Consider the following 20,012-nt stretch of genomic DNA (forward strand, 5'->3'; position numbering starts at 1 on the left):
CAAGAACATATAACTAACATGACAGAAAAAAAATTATGCTAAGCTACAGATGAGGAGGATTAGAGAAACATCTGAAATGATAAGTCAAGGAGAAACTTCAGCAAATATAGATTAGAGAAATATTTAAGATCCACACATCAGTGCAAATCAAATAGTACATATATAACTACTCTTCAAAATACTACTTTCTAATTCTTAAGCACGAAGAAGCAAGTCTGTGTAAAATAACATTTAAATATAACTACCCTTAGAAGTACCCAACAGAAGGTTGGCTTATTTTTTTTTATGTCCAAAGAGGGTTCAAAGTCAGACAATATTGTCACCTATTAACAAGGTACTTCTAAAGACTTTCCAAAAAAAAGACCACCAGGATTATTCTGCCACACCCAACAAAGTAACTTCAGAAGTGGGAGAGGATGTCTACACACACCACAAGACCCATTAATAGTATTCTTACCTCTGTTAAGGAGAAACAGATAATAAGGAAATATGCCCAACAATCAAAGGACTCCCGGTTCTGTGCTTGTGATTTTCTGCCTAAGGCATATTAAGTATGTTAGTAAACTTCACTCTGATGATGGATTATTTTGTACTTTGGTTTATTATCACTCAAGATGAAAAAGTAAATTGTTTCTCATCAACAAGCACATTTTCTCCCATCAGTTTGTGGACCCATTTGTCTCAGAGCTTTGTAGATAATCTGTCCCTTTCTCCCCTGACATTTGCTTGTCTATCACTTCTTCCACAGCCCCCAGCCATCCTTATCTCCTTCCTTCCTGGCAGCAATGGGCAAGTGTGCTTGGCAAACAGGTGCACAGAGGTGCAATGAGCTCTGGAATGCCCACATACATTCCTACATTCTCTTGGGCTAGACATAGAGATACAGGCAAAAGCCTACAGCACCCTACTTGTATTAATAAAGCATACGTAAAACCAAACCATTTTCCTATGTTCAGTTGGAACCACTGCCTTGGCAGATCCCATTGGTGCCCTGCCCCATCCTCTTACCCTCATCCTCTCAATGTACCAGGCTTGACTTCCAACTGTCAGCGCCTTTACCTGAGGTGTTCTCTCGCTGCTAGAGCCTGCTCTGTCACCAGCATGGAAGGCTGGAAGCAGCAGGGAGCAGCCCCCAACCAAATGACTGATTCCCTTGCCCCTTGCCCCCTGGGTGGGATAACTCAGGTGTTTTAAACCAGCTCCCACTTCCCAGGAGGATTAAACTCCAGCTGCTCACAGTGACATCTGGTTTGATAACATGCCCGCTTAAATGCTTCCCTTTCCTGTCTCACTTCCCCACTCCCTACAGTGGTTCCTTCGCTTTCTTTTTTTTTTTTTTTTTTTTAAAGATTTTATTTATTTATTTTTCCCCCAAAGCCCCAGTACATAGTTGTCTGTCATAGCTGCACATCCTTCTAGTTGCTGTATGTGGGACGCGGCCTCAGCATGGCTGGAGGAGTGGTGCCTCGGTGCGCACCCGGGATCCGAACCCGGGCCGCTGGCAGCGGAGCACACGCACTTAACCGCTAAGCCACGGGGCCGGCCCGGTTCCTTCACTTTCTAAATTTACTAGTTCCACTCAAATCCTTGTCTTGGGGTCTGCTTCTCAGGAAACCAAACCATTTCAAGAACTGCATATTTCCACTCTTTGTAGAATGTGAACAGCAAGCCAGCCTGGCCATAGCAGCATTATCAGTCAGGAGAACCTGGGCTCTGAGGTCAAGAAGACCTGGGTTCTGGGTTCAAATCCTGACATTGACAGAAACCATGTGTACAACCCTAAGCAACTTATTTAACTCCTTTGACCTCTCATTTCCACATCTCTAAAATGTGGACTAAATGATGTAACACATGTAACACTTTTAGCACTCAAATAACATCTGTAGAAACCACACACCTTGCTGTCTACATTAACAAGACTTTACCATCACTGTTTCATCAATATAACTTTACTATTCCAGGAGACTCTTCTCTAGGAAGACAAAAGTTGTGAATAACTTTGTTCTTGAGTCCAAAAACTTCCTGAGAGATCCATCAGCTTTTCAATAGAAAGCATCAAAGGACTCTTTGCGCCCACCTCAAAAATCCTCATCTTGCTGTATTCACCAACTCTGAACTATTAGGTTTACCCAATCCTAAGCAAGACCTGCACTGAAAGACCTGCATGAAACCAAACTTCAAAGTCTCAACGCACATCTCAACTGTGCCCTCCTGGCTATAAGAGGTTACTCTGATGATGGAGGTAGTGTTTCCTCTTCCTTTCAATAAGCAATAAACTCAGCTTGGTCTTATCAACAGGATGATGGTGCCAGTATTCAACATTCCTTAGATGGATGTCACAACAGCACTTTTTCCCTTACGATTTCCCTATCATTCTGCAATTTACCCAGAACTTAAGAAAAGCTGAAATTTAACTACTCCTTAAATTTTCCAACAAATGGTTATCGAGATTTCTTCACGTTTTTGTTTTTTGCTCTCTTGCTCTTAAGAATTCTAGACAGATAGCTCTTCCAAAAATAACTGAAAAGAAAACTGTACCAAAATATATCAAATGCATGGCCAGTGGCTAATTAGCCTTTTTGTCAAAGTGCCTGGTGTTCTGTGCCTGTGTCTGTACTGGATCTCCTACACAAAGACGCTGCTACTAACTTTGCATCAGAGAAGATGTGACTGTTTTTGCCAATAATTGTAAAAAGTTAACATGTATTCATTCACACCTTATCTGACTGAGGTTCTTTTATGACCAACACTTGGTATCAGCAAGAAGGTTCATGTAGGTTCCCAAGTGGTGAAATTGGCTGGTGTTTGTGAATATTCCCCGTGAGTAATGAAATCACAGTCCCCGCTTCATGAGTCCATGTTCTCTAAAACACCAAAGCACAGATAACCATGTAGGGTTGGTCATGAACAGACTGAGCAAAATAAATAAAAACCATACTCACCATCCCATGTAGACTCTTGGCTACTACTTTTTTTGGTCAATAAATCGTAAGTATAAATCTTTCCTTTAGAAAATTTCCTAGTGTAAACAAATTTCTTTGATTATGGACAATGAATCCAATAAATTTTTTAATTTTAATAATTTCAAACCTACAAAAAAATGACTCATATCCTTCACTCAGATTTTCCAATTGTTAACATTTTGCCACATCTGCTTTATCATCACTCTCTCTCTCTTTGTCTCTATGTGTCTTGTGTGTGTGTGTGTGCGTGCGTGCGTGCAAGTATATACTCACACGCATACATGTTATTTTTGGTTCTAGGTAGTTTCACCATACACATCTTTGCTGCAAGCAGGTTCACGGCAAAACTAATTGGCTGTGAGGCAATTTTGCCATAAAAGAGGAAATAAGTGGTTGACAGTTTGGTTTCATTTCTTCTACACTGATGAAGTTCTCTCATTTTTATATTATATAAATCTTAGCCCTCATAATGGTCTATATAGTGACAAGTAGACGTGGGGGTCTTAAAATAGTAGATCATAACAACTACCTATATTGACTTGATAGAAAACACGTGAGAAAATTTACAGCAAGTGTGAAATAAGAGAGTATAAAGCCAGATTGCATACTACACTAGAAAATGATAACACATCAGCTTGCAAATCCTTTGGTGAGCACAATCATCTCTCCCACCTGTCAAAACCAGAAGTTTACCAAGCTATGGCAAATATATAAAAGAGGTGGCTACTAACTCACAAATGGCTTCGAAAACAACAAGTGCTTAGGTACAATCCACAAAATAAAATCAGTTCTTTGCACACTATTGCCATGAATCTATACACATTTTAAATGTATTCAAATATTTTTTGTATTTCTACTTTTCACAATAAAGTCTTTTTAATGTTGTTCTTAATTTTAAAGTCCCTCTTTTATGTTTCCTTATTTTATCTTTTACAGCAAAGTTGTCTTATAGTCAATTAGTTATGCAGCAAAAACACTTGAGGCAGACATGCTTAATGGTGAAACTACCGGACAGGGTTTTGTTTTTAACCACTGAGAGTAAGTCGCAGCCATCGTGCCCCTTCAATCCCTCAGTGTGCATTTCTTAAGAACAAGCACACTCATTTATATGACCAGAATAAAATTATCAAAATCAGGAAATTGAACATTGATATAGTATTATCTAACCTATAGACCTTATTCAAATTTCTTCAGTTACGCCAAACAAGCAATGCCTCTCTTTAACATCTGCCTAGAACTAAAGTGCTCAAATATCTTTTAAAAATAATAATCTAAAGATTCTTCCAAAGAAAAACATGACTACTATTCATCTCTGCGTGAAGATTTAGCTTCCTCCCTAGGGTCATACTCAAAAGCATCTTTTCTCATAACTTAGCACTCAATAAAAATGCAGTTTTCTCTGCTTGCCAAAACTCGGGGAACAAAAGCTCTCTCTTCTTGATTAAAAAGAACAATAAGTTAATTTACAGAAATTTGGACAAGTCTCTTTACCTCCTGGAAATCACCTAGCAAGAAGTTGTATAAAAATCTAAAATTCTTATCAATTTGTTTATCATCTGTCTTCAGGTTGGCAACAGAGAATGAATATAACACTAATAATTCACATTCTAAAAAAGTACTTAAGAATTAAGAATCAAGTTAGCAACAAAACAGTTTTATCCTAATAATTATTTGGATTGGATATACCTATTAGATCTTACAATAAGATTATTCTTAGTTGTCAGTCTGCCATATTATGTAAATTTGAATATTGCTCTAACACAAAGAAAACCAATAATAGTAAGATCTATATTCTGTTTTACAGCATGGCTACGTGAATTAAACAACAATTCACAATATATTTGCACTCACATTAGACCTAAAACAGTATGACTTTTCTCTTAAAAACAGAAAAAAGAAAGGATAAACAATTACAAAATGGTATGAACCTTCTGTTTTAAAAATGGGCATCTATCCATCCACCCATACCTCTATCTTTAGAAGGATGTACATATGAAGGTGTTAACATGAACTTATTTCTGGCTGATAAAATTATGGCATTTTATTCTTTTTGTTTACCTAAATTTTCTACTTTTACAATAAACATGCATAACATCTAAATTTAAAAGTATTTTTGAAATTTTAGGACTTCATAATGAAAGCACAAAAGTATCATAAAAAGAAAAAAATGAGAAAATTTTTGTAAAAAATGAAAGGGATAAAGATAGGAACACTTCAATATACAAAAAGGAAATAAAATTCTAGAAGGTTGATTCATGATCTGCAATGGACAACTGGTAAAAGAACACAGATAATTTACCAACTATTACACTTGTCAAAAATAACAGGAATACAGAATTTTAGAATTGGAAAATATCACAACAAAGTCACTAAGTGTAGTATACCATATCCCTTCCATGTGATGCCTCAATACTATGGAAAATAAAAGGTAGACCAGATAAATAAAGACCATTTATCTCTGATATTCTATGATTTTACTAAAAGCATTTGGTTGTGATGAGTCCCTTCTCACTTTGAATTCCTTTCCTCATTTATATGGTATTAATTACCCTAATCAACTGGGTATCTCTTTTGACTATTTAGGCTCTGGAGTCACTAACACTGGCACTTACCAACGGATCACTGTACTTTGTGATAGCCTTCTGCCAGGTTACCACCAACCAGTATTATGACCTACTTTATGAATTTCCCACTAGGCAATGAAATTATGTCTCAAGTGAGTCAGTGACCTTATTCATATTCAGATACTGCATTTAAAAAGTCTAAGACAACACTGATGGAAAGATAAACCATTATTTTATGTCACTAAGAGAGAAAAAAATAGAGGTCAATTTAACCACAGTATAATACTTCCTTTTCACTTAGAATTTTTAGTTTTTAAATATCCAGAGAGTTCTTTTAAACATATGCAGACACAAGGTTTTATCTTATACCACTGCTGTGCATATATAAAAAAAGAACTGAAATAAACTGGTTAAAGTATTCCTAAAATGTCTTCAGATTCAGAACCTGACTCTTCTTCATCGTATTTTGACTCAATATCCATGATGTCTGAGTTTTCCCTCACAAAGTCATCCTCCGTACCACCGAGAGCACTGGAGATACAACATTTCTCAAAAGTACTCAACTACTGTCTCCAGGAATTTCACTGACACCCATTCTGCAAACTAAACTCATAATTTTGTTTCTTTCCTCAATCACATTGCATGTGACTAGAAGATAAGCAGCTTCTGTTCAGAGACAGCAAGAAGTATCTAACAAATTGATGTCTGACACTCTAACAATAGTCTTTTGCAACATGTGAATCAGTCATGCTAACTGTTATTACTTTGAAATTTCTCCTATCTATTCCAAGGGATTTGACCATTTCTCCTGCCTTCAGTCGGTCACATAACAAATAGGCAATCCTATGCACATAGCTCATAACCAAATGTAACAAGTCTTAAGATACTTGTGGGTATCTCTCTTTCCTAGGTCCTGTAAATCACTTGATTATTTTGCAAGAAGATATGAAATTGCAGTCATTTATCCAACGATGAATACTACCCTCACTAACAGCAAACTTACACCCTGGTACACTTTCTGTACTTTCTTCATACACAATAACTTTTTTGTCTCATTATTTTGTTGAAGACATTTTAAATGACAAACCAATGTAATGCTAACAATACACGTAACTCAAATGAAATGATGACAGTCTGGAGAGCCATAATGCTTACATACTGACAAGTATAGCACGACTAAACCTGGCTGGTAGCAACTGTAAGGTACCAGTGATTACAGTACACATCACAATTTCAGACATTAAAATGTAAAACAGAAAATGTAAGTTTTAGAACCAATAAATCATTCACTTAATAAAGGTCTTGAAGTAGATCCTTGGCAGGAGATTTTTTAACAAATGAGTGACAGACTCAATTCTTAAGGACTTCGATGAGTAATAATAGGAATGACAAAGATAGCCAAATGACTATGATACAAGATAGGATTTGATTTCGATAAACTGCCATGGAATTCATATACACCACCACCGAAATTCACAGAGGAAGTCAAGATTACTTCCTGCTTAGTGGGAAGAATTAAGAGAAGACAGAGATCGAGGTAGGGCTGAGAGAAAGGGGCCATCCAAGAGCAAACTTAAGGAACAGAACAATGTGTTAGAGGAGGTAGACGAATTTGGCTTAAGAAATAACATGTCTTTATCTCATTATTGACAGGAAAGAACAGTCTTTAGAAATGTCTTAAGAAATATATCTTTCTCTTATAATTAACAGGAAAGAAGAGGTTAGAAATTACAAGAAATCTTAAAATGGAAAGGAAGACAGGTTAGATTAGCTGGCCTCAGTGAACCGGGAGACAAGTTGTCTGTCTACTGAAAGTGAGGAAACAGACACAGGCAAACGGTCTGGAGTAGGTGCCGTGGGAAACGTAACAGGAGTAAATCAGAAGACTGTGCCTCAGTAGTAAGTGCCCAGCTAAGGCCGGAATTCAATGAATTTTGAATGGAACTAATTAGCCCAGCCTCAAAACTTTCTCTAGCAAAGTTCAAATTTAATTGATTTTGTCCTAATAAAAGGAGAATAATAATCATATATTTATCAAAGACTCTCATATTTATTATCTCATTTCATCTTCCCAAGAAATCTGAGATATAAGACATTTTTATATGCTTGGAAGATATGGGAACAGACTTCAAAAGGCTGACTCCCAAATCACCCAGCAGATCCTGACCCGCAGCCATTCAACCATAATCCTACTACTTTTCCTGTGACACCACAGCTGCTTCCCACTGCATACTTACTCCTCCACAATCTACTCTGGAATCAGAGTGGGTGTATGAGTGTGAGTGTGAGTGTGTGTGTGTGTGTGTGTGTGTGTGTAGAGACATATACACATGCATAACTAATTAAAATGTGAAACAGAATATAAGAGTGTAGCTTTTTTTTAATTTTAATGGTTTAATAATCCTCTCACAGTTCAGTGATGCCAATAACTCTGTCCAAGGCCAATACCTCCAACAAACTCATCCTACTTCCCATACTCTCACCACCAGATAAATATACATCTGGCTGCCATCTGTTTCCCCTTGGACTTTCCTCCATTCCCCATACTCCAAGTTCATAAAAATGTCCTGTTTCACCTTGGCACTCTGAAACATCCAAGCATCCCATGACTATGGTTAAAAATCAACTCTTTCTCCCCTGGACTCTGATTTTCCTCCATTTTTACCCTGTATCCCTATAAGACCTGTGTTCAAAAACAAATATTGCCTACTAGATTTGCAGGAATGGCCTGGTCCAGAGAAACTGTGCAGCAGTACCACACTCTTAGAGAAAACTCAGGCCACGTGTTTTTCCCTTACCCAACTTGAAATACTATGTTTTTGACCTTGAAGATGTTAGCGGTGAGGTGAGCTTTTCCTTTCCTAATACTTGATTCCGAGTAATTTGAAACTCTTTCCCAAGAACCCTGGGGTCTTTGGGTATACTCCCCTTAAAAAAAATTTCTTCATCTGATTTCAGATTAGACATAATTTATTATTTTAGAGCACTGTTAACAATTTTTAAATGAACAATATCAATGATTAAATAATTTCCAAGACAAATTCGCATGCTGCTTGTGGCAATAAAATTGGTATAATTCATTCAGAAGGCCATAACACCACCTACCACAGTCAAAATGATATTAAAGATAAGGAAACAATTCATTAGAAACAAAAGGCTCTATATAGGGAGAGCTTTACCACAGCTTTAAGTGTATAAGTAGAACACTGGGGAAAATGTAGATATCCAACAGAAACTGAAGAGTTTGGTCAATTATGGTACAGAAACACAAGAGAACACTGCACCCATTAAAAACTGTCATAAAGATGAGGTAGAAACATGAGTAGCATTTATGACATAAAGTGAAATACCAGAACACAAAATGGTAAATTCATCATCTTTTTAAAACACATCTTAAAAAATCATTTGGAAAAATGACTCACCTCCAGATCTCTCCTCTTTAAAGCTTCCCCATCTATTCTACTTGCTCCTTTTTTGTTTTACTCTCCTAAGCACTGCCTTTCTGGTCATCTCTAATTTCTAGTACAGCTCTTTTTATCTCCTTCATTTATTGTCTTGACAAAAATTTCACTGCCTATCATGCTCTTTTCCAAGCCTAGGAAAAATATCTATACAAAGGTTACAGAGTAGAAAACAAAACCACCCTATGGCTGCTGCACATACTCTCCCACGTCCTGTCTTGCTATCATTATGAAAGTTACAAGCAGTAAAAGAAGACTGAAATGGAAGACGACTGAGGAACTGCACCACGCCTATCTATGTCTATCTATCTTAGGAAATAGAAATTTAAAATAATCAACTACTACAAGTATCTTACCTATTCCATGAATCCGATTCTGGTGAAGAAAAAGATTCTATTTGAATGTCAGTACAACTAGAAGAATCATCTGTTCTGTCAGGCTCTGATTTCCCCGGGGAGTCCGGCTTTGACTGAGGGAAGTGGTTTGTTACCAAGGGTATATCTGAGAATTCCATTTTATCATCTTCCTGTCCTAAAAAGGAAAAAAGAAAGGAAAAAAGGAGAAATATTTAAGAGTACCTTAAAATCTACAACCTCTGTATGTTTATTATTTCCACAACATTTAATATTGCTATTTGTACTTAGTAAAATAAAGTTTATGTAACACTGATTCCAAAACTATAGTGACTGCCAAAGAATAAGAACCAGCACTACAATGGTACCATCTAATTATATTGTCCATCCCATTTATCTCCATATTAATTAATTTCAAAACAAAATTTCCTTTAAAACCAGGAGTGGGGATAACCTTGTAATTCTAATGAGGCTTCTATTTACAGTGTTACTAAAGGATTCCTGCATATTTCACAGTTCAGAGAACACGGATAAACATAAGAAGCATAACAAAAAAGGATTCAAGATTCAATTAAGAGAACCACAATATTTGTCACTGACTACTATATGATAATGACCCTACCTGGACTTTTTTCTAAATCTGTTACACAGAATCTAATATTCACTAAAGAAAACTGATCAGACAGATTTCCAAATTCATATAGTCAAGATTTTTCCAGAAATAATGATAAGTTTTTGTTACCCTGGAGAACAGCATACATCACAAGAGTATGATTTCTAAAAATAAGCTCCTGATGTTGCCCGGCTTTTGATAAGCCTAAACATTACCAAAACAACTGTACTCTCTAATGTTTATCTGGGAAAGCGAAAAAAGAAGCTAACCAAGACAACCATCCAGGATCTCTAGGCTCTCCTCTTGTAAACAGATACCCAAAATCATGTTAAGAGGAATCAATTACCTGGTAAACTGAGTGAACCCAGGTAACTCTATCACTCAACTGGCCAGGAGAATGCAATCAAGGTGGCAAACCAGGGAGCAGGAATTTAACTTAAAACTATCTTTTATTTTTGCACCTGATTTATATTCTTCTCTTACTTCTCCTCTCTTACAGAAGTTTCTGCAAGATAAATTCCCTCCTGGCGATAAATATCATTCAACAATTTACGAACACTGACAGTCAGTAGCCTTCACAGATAACTGTCCACAGATCCCAGAACAGGACTTCAGATAGAGCCCCAAAATATGAAACTCTGACATCAAACCTCCCCAAAGACATGCAGCAAAAGCAGATGAAGGTTTTCCTTGAGAGCATATGCATCTTGTTCACTTACATTGGCACTTCAATAGCAAGTTTACTCTAAACAGCAAAAATTACACTGGTTGTATGATGCTATACAAAGCCCAACTTTTCAGTCAGCCTGCACAATGTGTGTGTGTTTTCCTCTCTCTCACACTCCCTACCCCTCTCAGACCTGAGCATTTATGCACAGCAATCTACCAGCAGCACTCATTTCTGAACCCCAGAGAAATATTTATATGCATATACACATATTATACACAACCTCTGAGTACAAGCAATCAATCATTTTCCAGAGAGATTCAACCAATAAACAAAAATGTTCTCCTAATCCGAGAGATTAAGCTGGATTTTCTCAGGAGCTAAACTACTTTCTAAGAATATCCTTTAACAACTGCATTAACAAATTCAAGTTTTTCACAAAGACCATAGGTATATACTCAGGCAGTAACCTAATAAATGACACTAGGAGAATTTATAGCAAAAACAAGGAGTGCAATAGCACCTAAAAGAATAAAATATTTAGGAATAAATCTAACCCAAGAGATGAAAGACTTGCACGGTGAAAACTACAAAACATTGTTGAAAGAAATTAAAGATATAAATAAATGAAAGACATCCTATGTTCATGGATTGGAAGACTTAATATTGTTAAGACATAAAACTAACGAAAGCAATCTATAGATTCAATGCAATTCCAACGGCACTTTTTGCAGAAACAGAAAAGTCCATCCTAAAATTCACATGGATCTCAAGGGACCCAAGTAGCCAAAACAATCTTGAAAAGGAAGAATAACTATTGGAGGACTCATACTTCCTGCCTTCAAAATTTATTATATAGCTATAGTAATTAAAACAGTATAGTGCTGGCATAAGGACAGACATACAGACAAATAGAATAGAACACAGAGTACAGAAATAAACCCTCACATATATGGTCAATTGATTTTCAACAAGGATGTCAAGAGCATTCAATGGGGAATGAACTGTCTTTAGTAAATGGTGCTCAGAAAACTGGATTATCTACATGCAAAAGAATGAAGTTGGACTCTTACCTTACATCATATACAAAAATTTACTTGAAATGGATCACAGACCTAAATGTAAAAGCTAAAACTACTCTTAGGAAAAAACATAGAGGAAAATATTCATGACACTGATTTGGCAACAACTTCATGGATATAACACCAAAAGCAAAGGAAACAACAACAAAAAAATTGATAACTTGAACTTCAGCACAATTAAGCACCTGTGTGCATCAAAAAATACTACCAAGAAAGCAAAAAGACAACCCAGGAAATGTTTACAAATATTTGCAAATCAAGGGATTAATATCCAGAATATATAAAGAACTCCTAAAACTCAACAACAAAAAAACAAACAACCCAATTAAAAAAACGGGCAAAGGACTTGAACAGACAATTGTCCAAAGGAAAACAAATGGCCAATAATCATATGAAAAGATGCTCAACATCACTAATTATTAGGAAAATGCAAATGAAAACCACAATGAGCTACTACTCCACACCTACCATGATAGCTATACATAGTAAAAAAACAGAAAATAGCAAGTGTTGGCAAGGATATAGAGAAATTGGAATCCTCAAGCATTGCTGGTGGGATTGTAAAATGGTGCAGATGCTGTGGAAAATAGTTTGATGGTTTCTCAAAAGGTAAACAAAGAATTACCACATGAACCAGAAATTCCTCTCCTAGGTATATATCCACAAGAATGGAAAGCAGAGATCTGAACAGATATTTAAACACCAATGTTCACAGCAGCATTATTCACAATAGCCAAAAGGTGAAAATAACCCATTACGGATTAATGGATAAACAAAATATGGTATATACATATAATAGAATATTATTCAGCCATAAAAAGGAATGAAATTTTAATATGCTACAACAAGGGGACCTTGAAAACATTATACTTAATGAAATAAGCCTATATGGAAGGACAAATATGATTCCACTTATATGAGGTACCTAAAATAAGCAAATTAATAGACACAGAAAGTAGAATGGTGATTACTAGGCCCGGCAGGGAGAGGGGAAGAAAGAGTTACTATTTGATGGGTACTGAGTTTTTGCTGGAGATGATGAAAAAGTTTGGGGTGTAGACAGTGTTGACAGTTACACAACATTGTGAATGTATTTAATGCCAATGAACTGTACATTTATGAATGGGTAAAATGATAAATATTATGTTATGTATATTTTACCACAATAAAGGAAAAAAAAATAAGGAATTTTCTTGTGCATTTTCTTCCATTATGATTCTGTTTTTGTTCACTGGCCCAAAGTCCTGGCAATAGAAATATGATATTAATCTCTAATTTAAAAATGGGTCAAAATTAAGGAATGTGCTATGTATTGGCATACCACGTGTATTAGCTTCAGATTTTTTAGCAGAACATTCCATCCAAAATAAGTACCAGTTACCTATAACAATAATTTATTCTCTTTGTTGGATATCTGAGGATCTGCAACAATAAATCCTACACCCAGAAAACATCCTTAAGCTTAAACAACTAAGCAACTTCTGATTTATCATTAACTGAAAGGAAGACAGATTTTAGAAACTGTGTTCAGGACATTCTCCCAAACATTTTTCCCCAGAAGTAATAAACCTAATTCACGTTTAACAACTGTTATATGTCTAAAAATACTTTTTCTCATTTCAAATAACTAATAAGTCCAAAGTAAATTCCCTTGGTTTTATTTTCTTTTTATATTAAAAATAAACAGTGAAGCAACTAGAAGGATGTGCAGCTATGACATACAACTATCTACTGGGGCTTTGGGGGAAAAAATAAATAAATAAAATCTTTAAAAAAATAAAAAAATAAACAGTGAAATTCAACATACTTCTGTTTTTCAAGTCTCTCACCTGTGCATACAGATAACAGCTTTTCTGCAGATTCATCTTTTTTCGTTACTTCTTTTTTTGACATTCCAATAGTTTTCTTGTATCCTTTTTTGGCCTGATCCACCAGAAGCTGAAATTCATTCTGATGCTTTTTACCTGAAATTCAAAAGATCTTTTCAGTAAAACAAGGACTATACGAGTTATAAGTTTACCACCAACAAACTGAGTATCAAGAAGTGTACAAGCTTGCTCAAGAACAGCACCCTCGGGAATCATTTGCAATGAATATAAAAGCTGGCCAGCACAAGAAGACAAAGGGCTGGGGACGGGGAAAGCCCCTCTTTTCATTTTTTTCCCTCCTCAGAGACAAACACAGAATCATGGTACTCCTAGTTTGCTACGGTAAGTTTCTTCCCAAACTCCATACTCTAGAAAGGCTTTTGATAAAGCATAAAAGATGCTGCTTTCTTAAATATATCTAAGACATCACTCTAACTTCCAAGACACAAAAGAGTACTAGAGAAGAATATTAATTGAATATAAAAGCAGAAGCCTCTAGGAACATTGGGTTATAAAAACAAAGGATATCCATTTTAATTCCCCTTTTCTGCTTCACATTTCTTGCCTGTTTCCCATCAGAACCCCTTTAACAATCGAAGACCCCACCACCACTACCACCACTCCACCTTACCTTATTCAAGACCTTATAATTACACCAGTCTTAACTGACTACTACTTGAACACCTCTGAAGATAACTTAAGTGGACCTCTAGGTCATCATTATTAATGTACATTAATGTACTCAATAAAGGTCATCATTAGGACATCTATTTGTGATTCTGAAACAGGGTTCAAATAGCTGAGGTTGCACTTTACTTATCTAGCAACCTTAAACACCTAAGTCATAGTTCAAAATGTCATAAATACTATAAAAATACATTTTAGAAAGACTCATACTGCAAATGGTTAAAACAAAGTTTTGAGACTGTTTTCATACAGTAAACAACATTTTCCCATTAGCACAATACTAAGAATAACTCGGTGTAAGAAAAAATTTGTGCTTCAATTGAAAACTATGCATTTTCTAGAGCTACTCTTCCAGGATTCCAGTCATTCACTGCCTTTGAGCTATGTTACAGCTCTGTAAATTGTATATAACTGATGAAGATTAAACTGACTTTCCTACCCACTGTGGAAGAAGCCAGTTCTGCCTCTATTTGCATATTCATTTCAATATTCTGATCTATTTGAACATTAGGGAAAGACTGCTTCTAATTCCAATATATTTATGTGTATTGTATGTATATGAAAACTCCCAGTGAAACTAATGTGTTGGGTTGTAAAGTGTCTGCAAAATTTTAAATAAGGGACTGGTTAAAGTTTCAGCAAAAGAAATATAAACTGGCCATAAAGATTACTGGAAAAAGTCAGCTCTTTAGAAACAGGTGAGATCCTATCTATGATACAAGCTAGCTGACTTCTTTCAAGTCCTATTTAACTCTACGCATTTGAGGATAATTACTTCGTCCTTCTTCAGCTCTCAGAATCAATGGGCTAACACCACCGCCATCATTACAAAGTTTCTGTTAGGCAAGGGTAACAGCACTAAGGGGTCTACTTAATTTAGTTAGGTTGTTTTCCTAGTAAGGCCACTCCATTGTGTAGAAATGGATTGTGGACTTAAGAATTACTCAAGAAATTTGCTAAAGTAATCCCATTAACAGTTAAGGAGGCTTAATGACTTTATCTTCTGAAGTAATAAAATACCAGGTTTACAAGAGATTTTCTTCTTTTAATCTAATTACTCACTACAGCTAGGCAGAAACCAAAAAGTAAACAGCAACCACTGTTCTTGCTTTGGTCCAAGAAGTCCAACAACCCCTGCTCAAAAAATGAACAATGCCAGGGCCGGCTCGGTGGCGCAAGCGGTTGGGTGCATGCACTCCGATGCGGCAGCCCGGGGTTTGCCGGTTCAGATCCCGGGCGAGCACCGGTGCACGGCTTGTTGAGCCATGCTGTGGCGGTGTCCCATATAAAGTAGAGGAAGATGAGCACGGATGTTGGCCCAGGGCCAGTCTTCCTCAGCCAAAAAAAAAAAAAGAGGAGGATTGGTATCAGATGTTGTCTCAGGGCTGGTCTTCCTCACAAAAAAAAAAAAAAAAAAGAACAATGCCAAGAGATTATGACTAATGACATTGTTCCCACTCATCTCTTCACCTCATTCTAGCAGTTCTGCCATCTGGCAAGGAGTACTTGAGAGTATAAAATCTCAGTTCTGCTAGTTAGATGCCCTGAATTTACCTCTTCAAAGTTTTAAGTGGCTCAGATAATTATGGGAGCTGATGAATAAGCCCACATTCAACCAACTCATATTCTTCAAGATTTTTAATACTACTCCCTTTCTGCCTCGCCACATGGAAATATCTTTTCTGGTGCCAAGCCAAGTCCTTCACTCCCTGACCACCTTAACTACTCTCTGTTTTTAGACCAGCTTTTACAGCCAGTGTCTCTGGGTCTGCCTGTGAACCCCAGGGTGCACAAGACCAAACCAGGCTCTCTAAGGAGGGAGACTGACTCATCCCTCTCTCTACAATGACGCCACCCAGATACTTACTCATCTACTAACTCACAGACGGAGTTTGGAGTCATTGTCTCCCAAAGTAAAATTTCAAGTATTTTTGTTCACCAACCATCTATGATACCCAAGCAGCTAAACATGGATGGAGAAGAGAGTAACAGTAATGGCTAACACTCACTAAGGGCTTATACATTTAGCCCTGAGTTGACTAGTCTCACTTTTGATCATAACTCTCAAGTGAACATTCAACATTGCTATACAACTCTGCTACCTTTCTCTACTAAACTTTGCTTTACTAATCTCCAAAATGATGATTTCACACTGTCTCCAAACTTCCAACACTTCCCTCTCAGCTACTTTGCAAATACAGATACATTCTAACAGGAACTCTGTCATCTTCTAACTACCATTACTGCATCTGCACACGTATGATCTATTTCCTTTGCAGTTAACATGAAATGACTGTCCTTACTGCAATTAAGGGCCAACCCCGGGCTGGTCCCGTGGCTTAGTGGTTAAGTGCGCGTGCTCCACTACTGGCGGCCCAGGTTCTGATCCCAGGCGCGCACCGACGCACCTCTTCTCTGGCCATGCTGGGGCCGTGTCCCACATACAGCAACTAGAAGGATGGGCAACTATGACATACAACTATCTACTGGGGCTTTGGGGAAAAATAAAGGAGGAGGATTGGCAATAGACGTTAGCTCAGAGCCGGTCTTCCTCAGCAAAAAGAGGAGAATTAGCACGGATGTTAGCTCAGGGCTGATCTTCCTCACAAAAGAAAAAAAAAAAAGGGCCAACCCCTAACTTATGATCTGGATTCCATCATTAAGGCCTTCTCAAAGATACAATACCTGCAATTATCCTTTCCCTCTCCTCTATCATCAATTTCCCCCTTTCTTTTGAATCCTTCCCATTGGCATACAAATATGCCTGGGACTGTGCTTGTGGGTTGTGAAAACAACTTAGAAGGTCCAGACCAGCATTTTTTTCTTAATGAAATAATAAGAGTAAAAAAGAAAGTTCCAGAGTGCATTAAAAATGAAAAGAGTAAGCAACCAAGACGTCCTTCAGTAGGTGAATGGATAAATAAACGGTGGTACATCCATACAATGGAATATTATTCAGCACTAAAAACAAATGAGCTATCAAGTCATAAAAAGACATGGAGAAACTTTAAATGTGTATTATTGAAAGAAGACAATCTGAAAAGGCTACATACTGTATGAATTCAACTATATGACACTCTGGACAAGATAAAACTATGGAGACAGTAAAAAGATTAGGGGTGCCAGGGGTTTGAGGGCGGGAGGAGATGAACAGGGAGAGCACAGACGACTTTTAGGGCAGTGAAAATACTCCATATGAAACCACAACGATGCATGTCATTATATCTTTGTCCAAACCCATAGAATGTACAACACCAAGCGTGAGCCCTAAAGTAAACTATGGACTTTGGGTGATTACGATGTGTTAGTGTAGTTTCATCAATTGTAACAAATGTACCACTCCAGTGGGGAATGCAGATAATGAAGGAGGTTATGCATGTGTGGGGGCAGGGGATACATGGGACCTCTCTGTAACTTTTTCTTACTCTAAAAACACAAAGTCTTATTAAAAAAAAACAAGGAATAGAATAGAGTATGGTTTGGTTAAGTATAACCAACTGGCTTTGGAACTCAATTATCCCACTCTTTTTATTTTTTCCAAGTCACTAAAGAAATTTTGAGAAAAAATGATGGAAAACAATTTTTTCTAATGTTGGAGACTTTTAAGGTTGGAGGGGAAATTTTAACATCATTTGAAAATATCTGAATACAATCTTTAAAAAAATAGAGAAGGTAAATATTGCTTTGTGAGACTTTTATTTCAGTAACGTGGGTATATAGTTGGTAGTGATATAAAATATATTTCTCACCATGAGTTGCAGTCAAAAAGATCTGAAAGCCACTAGGTTAATTATCTCCCAACTTAAAAAAACAAACTTAAAAAAAACAAATAAAACCATCCCTTGACTCAACATCTACCTCCAGCTATGACCTCATTTCTATGCTCTCCCTGACACAGTAAAACTTCCCCAACGAGCTCCCTACCTTAATGGTCTCACTTCCTCACCTCCAATTTGGTCTCAATCAATTCTAAGTGCTTTTGATGCCTCCTCTCCAATGAAGCCATTCTGGTCAAAGTTTGTTGCCTGAGTTGTGAAACCCATTGATCCTTTCTATCTCCTTTTACTCAACCTTTCACAGTAGCATCTGACACAATTCAGCCATTTCTCCTTTCTTGAAACACTCTCTTTTCCTAGATTTTCTGATACCACATTTCCAAGTTTTCCTCTTGTCTCATGGCCACTCATTCCGCTTTCTTAACTGCCTTCCCTACCCATCTTTTATACTCTAAAACAGCAGATTTCAAAGTGCACTGGCTGACAGCTAAGGATCCCTGAGCCTCTTTTGGAGGACGGATGATGTAAAATCTATTTTCATAATAATACTAAGAAGTCATTTGCCTTTTTTGTTATGTTGAAATATGCACTGATAGTGCAACAGCAATGGTGGATAAAACTGCTGGTGCCTTAGCATGAGTTAAGGAAGTGACACTGAACTGTACAAGTAATCACTGTATTCTACATGGCCATGCACTCGCTAATTAAAAAAAAAAAAAAGTCAGTTTTACTTAAGAATGCCCTTGATGAAGTGGTAAAAAAAAAAAAGCATTAATCTTATTAAATTTTGACCCTTGAGTACATATCTTTTTAATAACTTCAGTGATGAAATGAGAACTACAAATACAGCACTTGTGCTACATACCCAAAGTACAACGGATGCTTTAGGAAGCACTTATGTGACTGTTCCAGTTGTCAGCTAAACTAGCCACTTTTTAAATGAACATTGTTTCTACTTAAAAGAACAGCAGACAAAGTATGATTACTCGGACTTGGATAATCTACTTTCTCAAAAATGAGGTGAGTTGCCACTTCAAGGAAAACAAGTGACAATATTTGCTGCCAAAGGTAAAAGTGGATTTTAAGTGAAAATCCAAATTTTAGATAACTTCTATCCACCACTTGAGCCTGGCAGTTTCCCAATACTTAACTTTTCTGATAAGATTGGTGGTGATATCAAGGAATGCTATTTTTTCTATACTATATAACATAAGAGAAATATGCATTCAGAACTCAGTGAACCTATATTTTCCAAATAACCAAGAAATGATGTTACAAAATCATTCAAAGGTAAAAGAACCATTCAAAGAACACAACAGACCAGTGGATTTTAACGTAATAGAGTACAAAAACTTCATTACTATAACTTCAAATTCCATTGTAACTCACCTTTCTGAAACAATACTTCCCAAGTTTTAGTGTAGTATCAAAGAATATCCACGATTATCTAAAAAAATCTATTAAAACATTCCTCCCTCTTTTCAATTACCTATCTGTGTGAGGATGGATATTTTTCATATACTTGAACCAAAACAACCCATGGCAACAGTTTAAATGCAGAAGGTGATATGAGAATTAAGGTGTCTTCTATTAAGCAAGACATTAAAGAAATTTGCAAAAACAAAAAAGAATGCTACTCTTCTCACTAAATTTTTAAAATCAAAACTTACTGAGAAATAATTTACACACCAAAAAATTCATTAATTTTAAGTGAACAATTTGATGCATTTTTAAAAAATATACAGTTGTGTAACTACCAACACAATCATGAAATAGAAGATGAAATCACCCAAAACAGCTCCTTCATGACTCTTTGTAGTCAGTCATTTTTTTCCACTCACAGTTCCTGGCAGTACCAATCCGCTTTCTGTTACTATATTTTTGCCTTTTCTAGAACTTTATATAAATGGAATCATACAGTATGTTACCTTTTTAGTTTGGCCTTTCCCCTAGCATAATGTTTCTGAGATTCATCCAA

General features: G+C 36.5%; 1 protein-coding gene across 3 annotated transcripts in view; it reads right to left on the reverse strand.

Annotated features, from left to right (window-relative positions):
* Positions 1-20,012, reverse strand: part of RAD18 (RAD18 E3 ubiquitin protein ligase) — a 257,812-nt gene that overhangs the window by 32,401 nt on the left and 205,399 nt on the right. For all 3 annotated transcript variants that reach the window (XM_087431391.1, XM_004442198.3, XM_087431392.1), the window contains 2 exons: positions 13,533-13,667; positions 9,345-9,519 (listed from right to left, as the gene is read on the reverse strand). In XM_087431391.1, the coding sequence (XP_087287517.1) occupies positions 9,345-9,519; positions 13,533-13,667 (310 nt within the window). The remainder of the gene's footprint in view (positions 1-9,344; positions 9,520-13,532; positions 13,668-20,012) is intronic.

Source organism: Ceratotherium simum, chromosome 5 (assembly GCF_057802395.1).
Source record: "Ceratotherium simum simum isolate JZ-2026a chromosome 5, ASM5780239v1, whole genome shotgun sequence".
NCBI classification, from domain to species: Eukaryota; Metazoa; Chordata; class Mammalia; order Perissodactyla; family Rhinocerotidae; genus Ceratotherium; species Ceratotherium simum.